Source organism: Lichenostomus cassidix, chromosome 1Ab (genome assembly GCF_008360975.1).
Source record: "Lichenostomus cassidix isolate B80296 chromosome 1Ab, HeHo_3.0, whole genome shotgun sequence".
In the NCBI taxonomy this organism is placed as follows: domain Eukaryota; kingdom Metazoa; phylum Chordata; class Aves; order Passeriformes; family Meliphagidae; genus Lichenostomus; species Lichenostomus cassidix.
Genome location: NC_139481.1, coordinates 8,711,564 through 8,729,506, shown reverse-complemented (window position 1 = coordinate 8,729,506; position 17,943 = coordinate 8,711,564). Strand labels below are relative to the sequence as shown.

Genomic DNA, 17,943 nt, shown 5'->3' with positions numbered 1-17,943 from the left:
TCCACCGCTTGGAAAACAGTCCTTTTTAGGCCAGTAATAACCTTCTATTTTTATTAGCCTTTTTCAGAAAGGCTAACAAAAACAATCAACTGAATTTTCAGTATTTCTAGTTGTCAGGTTTTGAAAACACCGAGGCCTGAGACACTGCCATGCTCCACAAGTGCCATTTATCTGTGGGCTGCAGGTCTCAGAAACAGAGTTATTCAGTGTTACTCAAACACCCCAGAACACCCAAACTTCTCAACAGGAAAATGATGAATATAATTTATCTACATTATTTACCAGTAGGAAAAGTAATTATGCTGTAGAGGTATGTATTACTGACCTGCTTGCTTTTGTCCTGCTCTGTAAAATTTAAAGCTATGCATTGAAGATGACAAGCTGCTGGTTAATACAGAGGAAAAAAAGAGTTTTTCAGTTTTTTTCTCTCTCACCTCATAAGCCTTTATATGAATTTACTGTTGAGTGAAAATTTTCTTCCCTCAATGCAGCCAACACATCAGGGAGTGTTGTCACAGTGCTGCAGTGTGTCTTGGTGAGTTTTTTCTGGGTTTTATTTTCCTTTCTTTGACAGATTGCTGTCATCCTGCAACTTGCCTTGCTCAGAACTATTCTTCATCCTGCCTTACCATGGAATCCACTGCAAACACCCAGAGAGCAGTCAGAGCAAATTAGGCTTGAATTAGTGCATCCCTCAGCTGCCATCAGGGCAGGAAGAGCTGCAGGGTTGAACATGTTTGCTCTGACTCAGCACCACAGCTCTTCCAGCAAACAGAAATCCAACTGTTAGTCTAGTCACTGTTGGAATAATATAAATATAATAATATAAATCTGGGTGTTTTTTTTTTTTTTCCAGTGGACTTTCCCTGATCAAGAGGAATTAGAGGTCAGTATTACATGGCATCCAAATAATGTTAAAATTGCCCTGTAAATTACTGATCTGAAAAATGTGGTGAAATAACTACAGTCATTCTGAAGGAGTAATAGAGGAAAATCAGTCTTTTTCCTATAGGAAGATTTATCTGCATTTTCTGGGAATTCTTCATGATGCTGGAATGTTTTTAATGCAAATTCAAACAAATGAACTGGAAATAAACCTGTTCAACTGAAATGCTCAGAAAATCAAGAGTATTTCACCCCAATTCTCATTTTCAGAAACTTGCTCTAAAGTGGAAAACTGGAAAACACTTTCCTTGAGGACATGATTTAAAACACATGAATGTGACACTTTCTCAAAAATTGTTCCATTGGAAACAAATTGTCATTTTCAGATGGAGAAACATTCCAAAGAAATATTCTCAACCTGTCTGTAGGGAGAGCAGCACTTGCAGTGCACAACCATTACCAAGAAACAGGTACAAAGTCTATTTTGGGAAAAAACTTTCTAAATTAAATTGTTTAACATCTGCAACAATTGGAGGTTGCAAAAAGTGTTAAAATGACTTACTTTTCCATCAGAAAACAACAATTTTAAAAACACTTCTCATAAAAAAAGACAGACAATGAATTTATAATTTTTTTTTTTAAACTTGAAGAGGATTGTTAAAATTCACCATTTTCACATTGCTAATTAAAGGCATTTTGGGGGGGGGCAAGGATCATGTAGAACATTATGTTTATTTGGAAATTAAAAATTTCTAAATAAACATAAATTAACATATTAAAAACATGTTAATAAATAAACCTATTAAAAATGACAAAAAGCAGAAGCAAAATAGTTAAAGCTGATCTGATTTCTGTTATTCTTTGGACATTCAGGTCAAAGCTCTTCATGGGAGGATTTGAGTTTTTATCCCAAAAAGAAAAAAAAGAAAAAAAAGAAAAAAAAAGATTAAAATCTCCAAAATACTCTAAATTTTTTTTCACACATTAATAGCAAATAAATTACTTTATTGCATCATAAGAAAAAGAACCAGCAGAGCTGTGATTGGTATCCACTTGTGGCTGGGCTCTGGCACTGAGAAGAGCCACACTGCAGTGTTCTGGGAGCAGGGGGATTTCCACACTGCCTGTCCTCTACCCAGGCACTGCTTTTCCCTGAACCTTCCAGGAAATCAGCCTCTCCAGGCTGCTGCCCTTTCCTCAGGCTGCCTGAAGGCAGCTGGGATGCTGGGAAGGATTTGGGGAGAGCAGGAAGGCACAGGCAGGGTTCCTTACCCCCAGCCTATTTGCAGTACCTTTTCCCTGCAGGTTTCCCAGCTTTGTGCATCCCCAGGGATTGGATTTCCAAAGCTGAACAGCCAGGAGAGTTCCCTTCCAAAGTTCCCAGCAGCCCTGAGTCCCTCTGGGGTTCCTCTTGGTGCTCACAGTTAATCCAAGACTCTTCTGCAGGAGCACTTGTGCTTCTCCTGCAAGAGCCTCTCCTTCTCCCTGAGCAAAAGGAAGGTTTGAGCCCAGCTGTTTCCAGCTGCTGAGCCACATCTGGCTGGCAGCCCTGCCCTGTGTGTTCCAAGGTGTCCTGGGCAGTGCTGGATTGGGGATTTTGCTCCCAACAGCAGAGTTTCAGCCAAGGCTGCACCGAGTGCCTCATCAGAGCAATCCCTGGGGCTGCTCAGGATGAGATCAAACTGCTGCATCCCAGGCAGTGCAGTCCCTGGGGAGCACACACTGCCATCTGCACACTCATTTACTGGGCTTTGGAATTATTTAACGTTTGATTTATGGCAGAGAACTGCGTCCTGGCAAACGTTCTCTGTGTGAAACTCTCTGTTCCTCACCCATTAAAAACCAGGGCCTGATCCATGTGAGAGCTTCCTGATGAGTTCACTGCATTTTGGATCAGGCCTCTGGGTCCCAAGACTGGCAGATAACACTGCATTTCTGTCCAATTCTCTTGCTCAAATTTCAAAGAAGCTCAAGTGTTTTCCATCAGTGTTTTTATGTTTACTTTTGGGAGGATCCTCCCAGTGGGTCAGGTTACTGTGATAGAGAAAGGATGACCCACTCTACCATACAAATTTTCCAAAGGATCTCAGCCTGAGGCACACATCTGCCTCAGAGGATTTCAGCCCAGATGGCTGGAGTTTGGCAAAGATGGAAGGAGCTGCAAATAGAGCTGTGTAATGGAAAGTGGTGGAGAACCTTAATAACAGGAGGGTGCTACCAAGTACCACAGATGATAAAGCTCCACAACAAAAAAACATCAGGGAAGCATTGAGGGAAGATTCTTTCCATTATGCCTCAGAATATATGATCTCTTACTTAAAAGGGTATCAGAGTTAGCTCTTATTTTTGCCTCATCCTCCAGAAATTACCATCAAAACCAGGCAGCTCAAACCCAGCCTTTCCCTGGATTTTAACTGCATTAAACAAGATTTATTTGAGAAGCATCAGCACATCCATGACACAAGTAGTCATGGCTGCAATAGTTCCTCTCTGAATTAAGGAGTTAATAACACACTGGGAAAGCTGTGTGCCTGAGATCCAAACAGTTAAATTTTCACTCCTTTGTTTTCAGATGACAAACACCCAACTTGATGTTTCAGTACAAGAACACAATTTCAGTTCTACAGCACCCAGCACACCACAAAGATTCCCATAGTCTTGAGAGGTGAAAAACAGGATTTCACAGGGATTGGCTCTGAAATGTTGGAGTTCCCATTTCTGCTTTCAGCTCAAATCCAGGAGCTGAAATCTTGTTAAAAACACTGAAGAGATTTGCTGCCATTTACACCTGAGTGAATCCTGAGGAGCTTCACTGGCAAAAATGGAAGCACAATTCAGCTTGAGGCATTTGGGCCTTCACGTTTTGTTAGTTTAGTTTTGTTTTAATTCAGTAACAGATTAAAAATAAAACTCCAATGACATCAGCTCGTGGCACAGAGTCAGTGGATTGATGCTGGACTGCTGCAGAGTAAATGAGATAAAGCTTTGACCTAAGCAAATCCACACACCAGCCATTTGCAAACAGCCTGCTGAAAAGCTTTCTGCTGTGCAATGACTCAATCCTTGAGGAACTGGGGGCAAACAACCACAAACACCTTAGTGCCAAAACATGATCTTGTTAACAAAGGGCTTTATTTCAGACATATTCTCGAAGCCTCAAAAGTGCAGCATGCTCATATTGCATCTGACTCATTGTGCACCAATTTTCAGCTTTTGTTTTTCTTTTTTGTCCCTTTTTTTCCCTTTTTAAATGCACTTCAGTTTTACCCATCACCCCACTCACAAATGAGGGGTTTAGAGTGGAAATTCCTACCAGCCCTTCGTGCTGGTGGTGCTTGCAGGCACTGTCATGATAAATAATTTACTGTTTAATGACTCCTGATGTAATCACAGCAGGAATCAGATTCAGCAGCATCCATCTCTCTTTGTTACCCAGGAGGGCTAAGATGGTGGGGCAATCCCACTCTTCTCTGAGCCCATCTTTTAGCTCCCAACTGAAAAAGGAGTGTTTAAATTGGTAAAGAGCGAGTTTACCACCACAATCCAACCTCTACATTTGTTTAGGTTGGATGACATTTTTGTCCTGGCTCGCATTACTCACATGGATAAAACTCAGAAGGGTTCTGCTTTACTGCCCTGTTTTCTCTTAGTGTTTCTGCATTTTTTAAATGCTACCAAATGGTTGCTTTTGGCTCTCAGCATTATCACATGTTGTCTATAAGTATGGAAATAGTTATGGTAATATGGACATAAATCATAACTGTAAATACCACATAAAAAAGACTGCCATATAATTATAAAAATACCTAATAGATTTCTTTTTCAAAGACAACACAGCTGTCCTTTCTAACCTTTCATTTGCAGATTCTTTTCTCTCCTGTTTTTATTTATAGGCTGCCGTGCAGTTTGACATAGCACACCATGATTTTTGTTTCTAATTTCGAAAAGAAAAGGAAAAGAAAGAATACTCATTTCATCATAAAGAAGCATTAGTTTACAATTTTGAAAAGAAACTAACGCCAGCTCTAGAACATCATCTTGGAACCAATCTCCCTCTTAATACATTTCAAAAGGATCTGTCAATGGCTACATACCACAATATAAAATTAAACCCTGCCATGGAAGTAAAGGAGGGGTTAGCCAAATGGCACACATCACGTGCTGGGAAGGGAGCCCTGTTCTTCCTCTAAACATCTCAGTGCTTTTTTGTGGAAAGAACCACACTAGGTTATTGCATTGGCCACAACAAACTAAGGATTTTATACCCTGCTCAAGGCAAAACAGGGTGAGATGTGTCCTGGGCAAACTCCCACTGGGCCATGTCAGTGAGAGGAGTGAAGCCTTGCTCAGTGCTGATGCTGCCAAAAAGGGCTTTGGGTGCTTCTGCCTGAGAGCTGCCACCATGCATTTTACCTCCTTCTAGGCAGCTTTGCAATGCTTAAAGGCAAAAAATAAAAGTAGATTTGGTGCTTCATCCTCTCCAGACTGGTTCTTACCTCTTCCCTGTTCCTTCAAACTTGCAGGAGGAGCCTGTTGGTCCCGAAGAGGGGCTGCAGGCTGTGCTCTCTGCCACATGGATGGAAGGTTGTTATCTTTGCAGCTTGGAAACAGTTTTGCCTCAAAGCTGCTGCCTGTCACCTTCAGAGACCTGCACCTCTGCCCTTCTGCACAGCAAATGCCACTTTTTAACTCAAATATATGAATATATGAAATCTCTCCAGGGAATGGAGTTCCTCTGAACCATCAGAAGTGTGTGCTGCGCTCTCCCTCAGTTTGCAAAAAGAGTAATTATGGCTTTATGCAGAACACCACACAGCTCTGCATGGGCTTGGTACCCTCTGATTCCCTTCTGGAGAGACAGCTGAAACACATGAACTGCAAAATGCTGCTGGGGAAAGTCAGCTGGACCAAGGTGTGCTCCTGGCTCATTGATACAGTATATTTAAGCAGATAAAATCCTCAAATCCACACTGCATTTTTATCAGTCTACACTAACTGGCCTTTGTCCAGAAATGTGTCATTTTCTCAGATGTGTCACTTTTTTGGGAGGCTGCCATCACTAGAGTGGGTGACTGAATGTGAAAATAATTTCTCCAGGGGGAAGAGGTTGATCCCAAAGGTTTTCTGGTTCCAAGGGGGAGATAATTTTTCACCACCAGCTGGACCCTGATGTCAGACATGCCCTTGCTTCATTTGTTCTCCTCAGAGGTTGCAACTCAGCTTGTCCTTCCTGACTCCAATATTGTTTCACATTTTGGGCACATGGCAGCTACTGCACAGTGAATTGTTAGGGCAGGAGAGCCCATGGAAAGTACTTCAGGGGAAGCAGTGTGACAGCAGATTGCAGTGGTTTCTATTGTCCCATTAAAACAGAGATAGCTGGGAAGCTTAACTTTGTGTTCACTATGTAAACACATGGATTTTAGCTTGATGTGCCAAAAAAATGCAAATACCAAAAAAAACCACCCAAACAAAGCCAAACCCCCAAACTTATGCCACCCAAACCCTGAGCAAACCAGCACAACTAATATTTGCCCTTTTTCTGCACTGCATCTTCTTTCTTAGCAGGAATATGAGAGTAAAGCACTGTACACCTGAAAGAATGATAATTTGTACTAAAAGACCAAAAACCCTGGGTTCTCTCTGGCATTTCATTTTACATTTACAGTTCAGTCTGAGAACAAAAAGAAAGCTGCAATGATTGACTCACCTTGTGAAAACCTCTTGACACATTTTTGTTCTTTTCTATGTGTTTTCTCCAAAACAATAATCAGAGAGAGAGAAGTCACAACTTCCCATGCCAAAGTTAAAGCACCAAGTTTAATTCTTCAAGCAAAGGAGCAGCTAGGCCTTGCCCACTGATGGCTTGAGCTGGCACTGACTTTATTCAGATCACACCTCAATTAAAGGCAGGACACAAGCAGGTGTCTGCAGCAGAGATCAGTCACTGCAGCATTCCCTGCACCTCCTGGAACATTCCTCTCCTTACCCCAGGATGCCTCTGCAGCACCCAAAGTCAGGCTTTGAAATAAAACTGATCAAATGCACTGCACATTGTGCTAGAGCTGGACCAAGGCCAGATGCACTAAAAACTTTCTCACCTCTCTTCATCATAAGTATGGAGCAGTCAGGAGACCATGAACTGCTATTTACAGAGCTATTTACAATATTAGCAGTATTTCTCACTCAAAGCACTCCAACTATTGTCACAGAGAGTTTTATTGCTACAGTTCCAATCTGGATTGTGGGTTTCTCTTTATATGGATATTCAAGAAATCTGAAAGAAGTTGTGGTATGAATTTACAGAATATACAGAGGCCAGAGAGCAATTTATCTCTTTTGAAGTGAATAAGGCAATGTGAATGAAAGCCATTTTCACTTTGAGCAGCTCTGTCTGCAGAAGGCACCAATCCACTTTAAAAGGTAGCTCAGATAATGTCTTTATCTGTGAGGCTGATTCTCTGACACTGCAAGAAAGCTAGAAATCAAAGAAAATCTGTCCTTTGACATTGCAGTGTCAAACATTTCCGATGTTGTCCTAGCAATGATCATTAAAAATTAGGCAAGAGATTGTATTAGTTTAATTTCAATTTCTGCTTTTTGGCAAGATGCACAGTTCTTCAGAATTATGAGAAGTTTCCTTCCTCTTTCCTTCTCGCTTCACTTCCCCAGAAAAAAGTGAAAATGGAATTTGCATGGCAAATTTGAGTGAGACAAGGACACAAACAGGACAAATTCAAATGGACTTTTGTCTCAGTCATATCACACCCCAGCAAGGACACTGTGCTGCTGCTGCCCACACTGAGTCCCTGCTGGAGGGACAGCAGCTTGAGAGGTGCTGAATAAAACACTGCTAGAGAAACAGAGGCTGAGTTTGGAGCAAACTTGTCTTTTTGTTATCACTTGGGTGGAAAAAGCTCTGGAGGATGTTTGGAAGAGATCAAACCAAACAGAGCCTCAGCTGAGCTTTGGTCTCTGGGCACACTCCTAATTAACTCTAATAACAAAGATGAACATATTCCTGGAGGGAAGACGATGAGGGAGGGGCAGAAAATGTGCAAAGGTAACTGCACAGGGGGAAAAACACAGTAAATATTAAGGAATCTCAGGATTTGTAACTGAGATGCCAACTGTTGCTATTCACAAAGATTCCTGGCACTCACACTTCTGTTGAATTCACAATTCTTGTGTGACAAACACCAGCCAGCTCCCAGCACTGGGATGCAAAATATGCATTGATTTGACTTCAACATGAAAGCTGCTCCTTTTATCATCTACAACCAAAAGTGCATAGCAGGCAAACAGTTAATGCTGAACAACATGCACATGATACTTCATCAACTCCCTCACAAAAATTAGGATATTATTCTTGATTATGGAGCCCTGTAATTCTAAAGTAAATCATGCCAAGATACTATCTTGCAGGTCTCTAGATCAGATATCATTGCACAGAATAAAAAAAGCAAGCTTTCATGCACTTACCTTATCCTCCAGCCGGATCAGTCTGGCTCCTATACTGTAGTATCCTTTGTCTACCCCTTTTTCTAAAGAAGGAAGAATAAAAATGGGACATTCATTAGGTGGAGAATAAATTCAAACTAAGAATGTATCTCTGGTATTTAAGCAAGAAAAAAAAAATAAAGGAAGCTGGTACTAGTAGGGTAGCATAAAATACATGAACATACCAAGAAAGAACGAAACAGAAGTGAAAGAATGCTTGGGGAGAAGAGAATGAGTTTGTCAGACTGACAAGATTAAGTTAGTCTGAAGGGCAACTTGGACCTTGGTAGAGGTGAGCTGTGGACATGAAGGGCTACAGATGGTCTGGAGGAACTTTATGTTGTTTAAGTATCTCAGTGAACTGCATGTGCTTCGATGGAATGGGCAGAGTACCTGGCACAGCCCCAGTGTGGAATGTCACTGGCCTGAGCAAGGGAAACTTGCTAGACATAAAGAAATCAGAACATTTTCAACTGAGGCTGCTGATGTGGGAAGCAGCACTATCCAGGGGCTCAAGGGCTGGAGTGGCAAGATCAATCCATCTATAAATCTGTCTATAAATCCAATCTATCCATCCATCCATCCATCTATCCATCTATTCATTATATATCCATCATCCATCCATCCCCATCCATCCATCCATCCATCCATCCATCCATCCATCCATCCCTCCATCCATCCCTCCACCCATTCATCATCCATCCCTCCATCCATCCACCCATCCATCCATCATCCATCCATCTCCATTCATCCATCCATCCATCCATCCATCCATCTATCCATCCACATCCATCAATCCACCCATCCATCGTCCATCATCCACCTATTCATCATCCGTCCATCCATCCATCCATCCATCCATCCATCCATCCCTCCATCCATCCATCCCTCCATCCCTCCATCCATCCATCCCTCCATCCATTATCCATCCATCCATCCCTCCATCCATCCATCCATCCATCATCCGTCCATCCACCATCCATCTCCTCTCTGCCAAGGGGTGACCCTGGGAAAAGCTCCTGCATCCTCATTTTCCCTCCTACTCCTGATGCTCAGCAAAGCCCAGTTACACATTTCCCTTGTGTAAGTGTAAGTGCAAGTGGTGGGATTGGGAGCCCAGAGGGAAACTGTGGGAAGTGGGGTTTATCCCTTCAGTTCATGGCATCTATTGCTGAGGAATGCCATAGTTTGAGTGGATTATTGCCCAGGGAATGAAACACAAACCCACACATATCCTGAGCTGGGAGACAACATTCACAAGTTCAAACCATGGCCCAATACTGAAATAACTTACAAGCTGATACCAATGGAAGTTGGACATTTTTCTCTACTAAACTCTATTTCCAATATTTTTCCACGCATTGCTCCATTTTTCTGAGTGATAAAGGAATGGTTTTTAAAGCTATCTAAGTCAGTTTTGCTTAGGGCATGAGCAAGGCTTGCTGGCAGGCAGGCTGAGATCTGAAATGAGTCCACCAGAGCTCCCAGAGAGTGCCTGTGTGTGCTCATCCTGCAGGGAACTCACCTTCCTGCACTTCTCAGGGAGTGCTCCCTGCTTTCCTATATGGATTTGCTATGGGATGTGTTTAGTGATCTAATTGCAGCAAAGTTCATCCCAAAGTAACTTGATTTTTATGCACCACATTCCCAGAGCCAGAGCCCAAAAGCCATGCTGGCAGGAGCACTTTGTTCTCTCCTTCTCCTCCACACACCACCCAGAACCTTGAAAAGGTCCTGCAACTTCAGCAGCTCTTTGCAGGCTTAGGAAAAATAAGATTTTCCCCAGGGAACCTGCAGGAGCAAATAAAGTCAGGAAAGAGAGTCTGGGACAGACAATAAGTGACCCAGCTTGGCTCATCCATGTGTGAATTCATCGTTCACAACCTCAGAAACTTCTTCAGATATCAGTGGCTGAGGCTCAAGGTTATCTCTGTGCTCATCTCTGCCTAAAATGAGATAATTGGCTCTGCAGTCTGCTTTCTAGTTAGCAAATCTGTACACATCTTTCAAAGTACATATCAGAAAAAACCCTTGACTATAAGGATTTCTAACTTGGGATGTGGTTTGAACAGCAGAGGGTAGGTAGTGTTTTTTTCAGGTCTAAGCCCAAAAATTCCCCCAAATCTGAAGAAATATGTCAAAATTATTTTACTTTTTTCTTCTTCTTCTTCTTATTTTTTTTAATAATAGAAGAATAATTCCCTCACCAGCTGTAATTCCATCCTTCAGATAATCACCAACATATCCCAAATCAAGTTACTAATATTTCCTATTTTAGCTATTCCTGACAGTTGTGTGGAACAGAAAAGAAGGCAAAAGGAAGCAGATAAGCAGTGAGAAGATGGATTGTGGCATGAGGCACTGCTGTCAGCTGTGGAAAAGCAGAGGTGGAAGGACTGATGCCCATGGAGGGAGCTGAGCCTCGTGCACCCTTTGCTGGGAAAGTCACAAAGTGCTGTGCTCTTCCCCAATTTCTTCCCAGCCTCCATAGGGACAGCATCCAGCCCTCATTTCCAAGCATTTCCTTCTACTAAAGAGCATCTTTAAATCACACATGGGGTGTGCACAGTGCACCCAGCCCTGGGGTGAGCAGGGTGAGCACAAGTTCAGATCAAGTCTCTCCAGTGCATTTGATTTCTATCTCATCTTTATGTTTTCTCTCTCAAGGCTTTTCTAGACAGATGATTTTAGACTTCCTACATTAGATTATTTGTTTTTACAGAGTTGAAGAGATTGCATGGCCAACTATAAATCTGAAATGTCTATAAATTTCTCCAGTCTTTGCTTTGTAATCCAAAATAACTTTAGATATTGAGTTTTACCCTTTGTGTTGGGCTGCAATAAAACAGAGAGCAGCTAAGCAATCCACTAACACTTATGGAAAGGCACAAAGGATACATGGCATGATCATGATGAAAGGAAGCACAGTTATTTATAAGTGGATGAAATTTCTGAATGAAAAAAAATTGAAAAAATTTTTTATCATGGCTGGCGTGATACAAACGCATTATTTTATGTATTTGGATTTGAATCCGAGAAAACAGTAGTAAATAAGCACTAGGCATTCTAATTCTGAATAGTTGTTAATATAGATTAATGATATTAATATATATTTACTGATATAGACATTTCTTCCCTGAAAGCCTTTGCACTCCTGAGTATCCATACTCTTCTGCTTTCAAAACAACACAATCCTGTATTCATTTCCTAATATTTTCACAAAGCTGAGTGATCTGTTTTCCTAGTGAAGAACAAGAGATGCCTCTTGTAAAAAAAAGACAACAAAAACCCCAAATATTTTTAGGTTTGCTTCACACCAGTTCAAGAAATGATAACTCTTTCCCCAAATGGAGGCATGTGATATAAATAACATATACTGATATGAGCAGGAGGAAGGAAGAAAATCAAATGAGGAATGGCACCATAATCTTATTTTTCACACAATTTGTGTGCTCCATCTCATCAGAATATACCAGACTTTAAAGAATATAAATTTTTTTCTTTGGTTAGGAAAAAGTGCTTATGAGGAGCTTTAGGACAGTGAATGAATTGCAGACAGATGGTCTGAAAATTGAAAAAGCTGGAAATGACTCTGCTTTATAGAGTCCCTCCTTGATTTTCACACAGCTGGAAGGGAGCTAACTCCAAAACATTCAAATTTATCTGAAAGCCATCACTTTATTTGAAGCAGAAAATGAGGAATTTGAGCCTTGTGACACCAAGAATATTCCAGATTGCTGAAGACATCTCAAAACCTTTGTGATTTCTATCTTAGAAAGCAGAACAGCCCAGGAGACACCACTCCTGGTAGGAATCTCTTTCCTTGTCAGAGCATTTCACAGCTGGTTGGTAGAAGAAATTAAAAAAAAGGTAAGACACAGTCCTGGATCAGGCACTTGTGATGTCCTTTGGACAGCCTAAAAAGCAAACTGCCAAAATGTTTTTGTCTCCAGGAGGGGTGGGATAGATCAGTTCCTGGGTATCTCTCCTTTCAAATATTAATTGGCTTAAAAAAGATAAAAATGAAACTGAGCATATTTCTGACACTTTAAATGATGCAGTGACCCAAGTTCTTCTTAACAGATTGGAAGGGAAAAGTATCAGAAAGCTGAGGTGGCATTTAATGGGAAAAAAAGCAAACAATGGAGCTGCCAAATTCTGCAAGAAAGCCCTTTTTTCAGGCATTCCCACCCCTGTCATGTAGAACCAAGAGGTTCAGATAAACTGCAGATAAACATCAGCTTTTTGTGTATTTTTCTGAACCCAAACACTGGATCTTTTGTTTTACCTTGGCATTATTCTTCACCTTTGCCCCTGAAAAGCTCAAAAAACATACTCAAAAGCAGTTAACTCCATTGTGTGTAGTGAAGGTCAAATATGACACTTTTTATTTGTATCTTTATATGTTTTGTTGATTCCATACATTTCATGAATATGTTCTTTGCCTCTATATCAGCACTTGTAAATATTAAAGTATATGTTTATTACAACAGGAATCTGTTTTACCTGACAAAACTGAGTCTCCTGGAACACTGGGACAGGCTTCCCATGGAGCTCAGACTTCTGAGGAGACTCCTAAAAATGGGGTCCAGGTCCTTGGAAAATGGATTTGTTACCTTAGAGTTTTTAAATCCACTCCTGCTTGTAGGAGTTTCAAAGAAAGGTAGGAGGTGCCAAGAGCAAAACAAGCAAAATGGGAGAATTCCTCACAATGAAGATGAAATTATGGGAATTCTTTGCACACAACATGGCAGATGTTGGGAGTTTAGAGCAGGAATTAGGCAAGTTTGGTGAAATTATGGGAATTCTTTGTATACCCAACATGGCAGATGTTGGGAGTTTACAGGGAAATTAGGCAAGTTTGGTGAAATTATGGGAATTCTTTGTACACACAGCGTGGCAGATGTTGGGAGTTTATAGCAGGAATTAGGCAAGTTTGGTGAAATTATGGGAATTCTTTGTATACACAACATGGCAGATGTTGTGAGTTTACAGGGGAATTAGGCAAGTTTGTTGAGGACAAAGCATTTTGGACACTGAATACACTGCAGCCTCGTCAGGAAGGCTCTGGGGTGCAAAGGGCTGAAATCTCACAGGAAGGTTGGAGGTTTTTTACACATTTCCCAAAGCACCTTCTCTTGGCTCTGTTGAGTCAGGGCTGCTCTGACCCAGTGTGGCTTTTATTCTCTCCTCCAGTCCTTATCTTGTTTGAACACAGCTTTGTAGCTTTTTATCTCAGAGAAACTAACTGGAAAAATAACAATAATTGCTTCCAGCCAATGCAGTTTCTGGGTCTTTCATGACATCATTCACTTTTGGAAGGTAATAATACTATAGACAGGCTGCAATTACTTTACATAATATTATCAGAGTTGACAACAGGGTTTCAATAACAGCCTGATCCAAACCCCACTGAGGTCACTGGAAAGATTCCCTTTCATTTCAACGGGCTTGGAATCAGGCCTTGGGATTCTTTGAATGGGAATATAATAAAACAGAGGGGGGGAAAAAAAAGGGAGCTGTAAAGGAAAATTCTTTTCATGTTTTTCTCCTCGGCAGTTTAATTTTCTTTGTGTTGTCATTTCTTTTTTTGCTGTTCATCAATACAAATGTAACACAGTGTGGGGGAAACACCCATGTTGTTAAAAATGAGGGTTTTAGCAATGCCTGGAAAAGTATGAAGTATTATATTGCAAATCCATGTTCAGTGTAGAATAAGCCATGCATTCTGAAGAAAATTCAGGGCTAACCCTTTTTCCAGAGGAGAAGGACAGTGCAAGAGTCTGTTTTCAACCCAAACACCCAAATTCTGCTCCCACTCCTCACTGCTCACCCCGTGGAGAGCACTGGCAGTGAGGGTTGGATAACACCAGCAGTAATTGCAGACTAACCCCAGCTTGTGCTCTGCAGACCATTTCTCTGGAACCACTTATCTTATTTTTGGATTTGTGGAGGGTTTAGATAAAATAACTACTAGATCAAATGACTCCTGGTTTTGGTCTTGCCAACCCCTGAGCTCACCAGTTTTTGCATCCCTGACCACCATTCCACCTTTGCCAGTCAGCTCCTTGCTACTTCAGATTTTTCCAACACTTGCTCGAAGCCACAGCCCAGCTCAGACCCTCCCAGTGGTTTCTGTGACCCTTTTGACTCAAGATTTGGTGAGAACAAACTCCTGAACATCTTCAGCTTTTTGAACCTCTCAGAAAATTATTTCCCAATGAGCTTCTAATTACTCATCTCCTCTGAAACCAGCAAGTGTTTGATAAAAAGTGTTTCTAACGCTGATCTTTTGGAGCACAAATTGCAATTCCAGTTTGGTAATGCTACACTTGAACTAAAATAATACATTCTTGGAGGTAAGGGACATTTTTCCATAAATTTAGCTTGCACATTGCGGAATGATTCCCAAGTATAAATATTTATAGAAGTATTCAAGCTGACAGATTCTTTTCCTGCGGTCCAAAACCAGCTAGAGGGAAAAAGGATTGTACTAGTGAGCCTTCTGCAGCAATCAGATGTTGGAAATGTGTTTTGAATGATATTCCTTGTTCCAAGAATATTAACCACCGATAACATGCCATGTTTTAGAGGCTCTGAAATGACTTTGCCACCCTCACTTGTGCTCCAAGTCACCTGGGGATAATATGGGGGTTGAGTTCAGAAAGGAAGAAACTTTTTAAAGTGGAATCAACATTTATTGTAATCCCAGCACAAAAGATTTAGAAAGAATATTTTTGTGGACAGAGTTCCCTCAGTATATTTCCAACTCATCATATACTGATATGCATTTTAACATTTATTCTTAATTTCTATTTACTCCACTACCACCTGAATGAAAGGTATTTATCCTTGCACAGGCATTCCAGGGCTCATTAACAGAATTACACTCATGTATAATTGGCTGGATTATAAATCCACATTACTGTAGCCAAGGGTATTTCCCCAAAGCCATGAAGGGAATAATTTTGCATAAAATGCAGTCACTATACCTGGGAGGAAGAGGCCTGGCTTTCCCAAGGATTGGTCCAACCTGAGGAGCAAACAGAGAGTTACCAGCAGAGCAATTGCCAAGCAATTTAAACTCGGTTGCTAAGCTCAGGAACATAATTTCCATGAGAATTTACAGTAGCTCTAAACCCAAACCAAAACAAGCAAAAACATGAGACTAGCATGGCTTTCTGCACATGCAGCTTAGCTCTTTAAGTTTTTCCTCCAAAATCAAGCCATATTATTATTGTTATTTTCCTGAGTACTGATATTTCTCAGACTTTCAAGCTGTAACTAAAACACAGTTCTCCTGTGTCCTGTGTAATCTAATAACAAAGACTATACAAATAGAATGACTTCTTAATAACATTTGCAACTATTCCTAGAGCCTCATGCTGGTGGATTCAATATCTATAGATGCTGACACAGTAGATTCCATTCAATAGGATTTTTTCTTCTTTTTATTTCATTTAAGGGCCAGAGAAGGGTTCATTCTAGTATCCCAGTCCATCAGCATTCATTTGTAAAGAGAAAGGCACTTTGTGCTGAAGCAGAAGAGAATAGTTTTGTGGCAAAATATTTCAGCTGCAAACCCCAAACTTGGAGAAAGCATGTGCATGGAGGAATGTGGGCAGGGAAAAGTTCCAGATAGTGCAGCACAAGTGAAACAGATTTCTCTCAGTTGTGGAGAAGCCCAGAGTGGAAACAGAAAGGTAAATCATTAGTTGAAAAGTTTTCCTTTTCTAAGAAGAGGACAGAAAGGCTTGGATCACACTATAAACTTCACAGCATGCACCTTCATTTCTTTTAATTCCACTTGGAGAAAAAGGAGAGCAGAATAAAGGATAATTGTAAACTGGGCCATAAAAAGGGTTAAAAATGGCTCCAAGTTAAATCCTCTAGATATTGTGCTCCCTGTTGTGCTTGCAATTTTGGACAATTACTGTTCATTAAGCACACATCTCTCCCAAAGCCAGCTGGCACTGGAGAAATCAGCTATTTCATGAGGTAGACAGAGCCTACCTTCTTTGAAGTTCCTTGATGCGAACCATCATGTTGAGGTGTCCCTGGGAGTACTGCTCGATCACATCCCGCACGTCGTACGGCTTCCGAGCTTGCTGCGACAGGACATGTTGGTTAAACTGGATTTGCACCCCAGACAGACCTTCATTCTACTTTTTTTTCAATCTTCCAGAGCTTATTTGCCTGCCATTTTGCGATAGTTGTCGTAACAAATAAAAAAGCCACAGCCGTTGTGGGAGTGAATATTAGCTGGGGATTTGGAGCCAAATGATTCCCATTACTGTCAGTTAGAGTCATGTCTTCATGCTGCTCCATACTGAGCACAATATTAGCCCTTCACAGTGGATTTGGGAAACACGAGCCCAGGATGGGTAATTTATCTGGGACTCCCATGTGTGGTATCTCCTGGCTCATTCCAAAGCCAGATGTTAATCATAACGTCAGGGACTGAACCCCAGGGGTTGGCCCAGCTCAGAGTGCCTGGACCCAGAATTCAATGGCTCTGAATGTCTGGTGACAGAAATATTGCTGGGGAGGAACAGGGAGGGAAGATGCTTTGCAGTCTCCTGACTGCTGCACGTGGGTTTTGTTTGTGCTCCTTTCTCTTTTGTGGTACCTTTGAGATCAGGGAAAAAAGGTGCAACTCAAATAAAACAGGGCAGCAAAAAATGTGAGGTGGGGAAAAAACTGCCACCTGCCCAGCTTTATTCTCATCCTAATGAGAATCCAGATTTTTCTCCCAAGTTTTGGTTTCTTGCTGCAACAACTGTGGCTGAATTTTGAAACAAGTTGTGGAGCAGAAAGGCTTGCAAAGTGAGGCTTTGCTGCTCTTGTGAAATCCTTGCTCACTTCTGTCACTTTGGCTAACTAGAAAAGCATTCTGGGAATGACTCAGCTGAACCAGAGGTGACAAACAAGTTCCATAATTGTAAAACAATGATTAGAACAATCAGTGCTCACAGTGGGGCTGTGGTTGGTCACACCTGATGCTGTTCCTGTCTGCTCTGTGGTGTTGGTTAAGCACATTTGTTGTGCCTCACAAGGATGGAAACTCAGAACCAACTAACAGTTTAAGCACCCTGCATTTTTGCAATGAAGTGTCTTTGCCATACCATTCTGGAGATCCTGTGTTTAATGCCACATGAGTCTAGAGAATTTGCATGAAGCGATGTGGTTATAAAAAGTGCAGCAATTTTAGCAACTAAAATCAATGTATGTGTGGAGGTATAAACACAGATCATGTCCTTTTGGAAAGCCCTGCATTTTGAGAGCCCTTATGGGAAATGTGGGGCAAGATGTCTCCCTTTTTGGCTCTGACTCAAGAAAAGAAGGGGAGGGGAAAAAAGCAAAGGTAAACTGCAAATCTAGTAATTGGAAATTACTGCAAACAGCTCATTAGTCATCTTGTTGTCTGTTTGCACTCTGTCACAGCCTCAGCCAGAGCCATTAGCATGCACCACTGCACACATGCACTGAACACCTACAGTATGTGCTGCAGTCATGCTTGGAAGGCAGCCACAGCATCCTAGAAATGGCAAAGGCAAG

General features: G+C 41.3%; 1 protein-coding gene across 2 annotated transcripts in view; it reads right to left on the bottom strand.

Moving 5' to 3' along the window:
* LOC146442890 (potassium voltage-gated channel subfamily KQT member 1-like) overlaps positions 1 to 17,943 on the bottom strand; it is a 385,165-nt gene that overhangs the window by 163,049 nt on the left and 204,173 nt on the right. Inside the window, exons 14-16 of one of the 2 annotated variants that reach the window (XM_085049705.1) lie at positions 16,399 to 16,493; positions 15,378 to 15,418; positions 8,368 to 8,429 (exon numbers count right to left, since the gene is read on the bottom strand). In XM_085049705.1, the coding sequence (XP_084905831.1) occupies positions 8,368 to 8,429; positions 15,378 to 15,418; positions 16,399 to 16,493 (198 nt within the window). The remainder of the gene's footprint in view (positions 1 to 8,367; positions 8,430 to 15,377; positions 15,419 to 16,398; positions 16,494 to 17,943) is intronic. The other variant, XM_085049706.1, reaches the window with a different exon arrangement.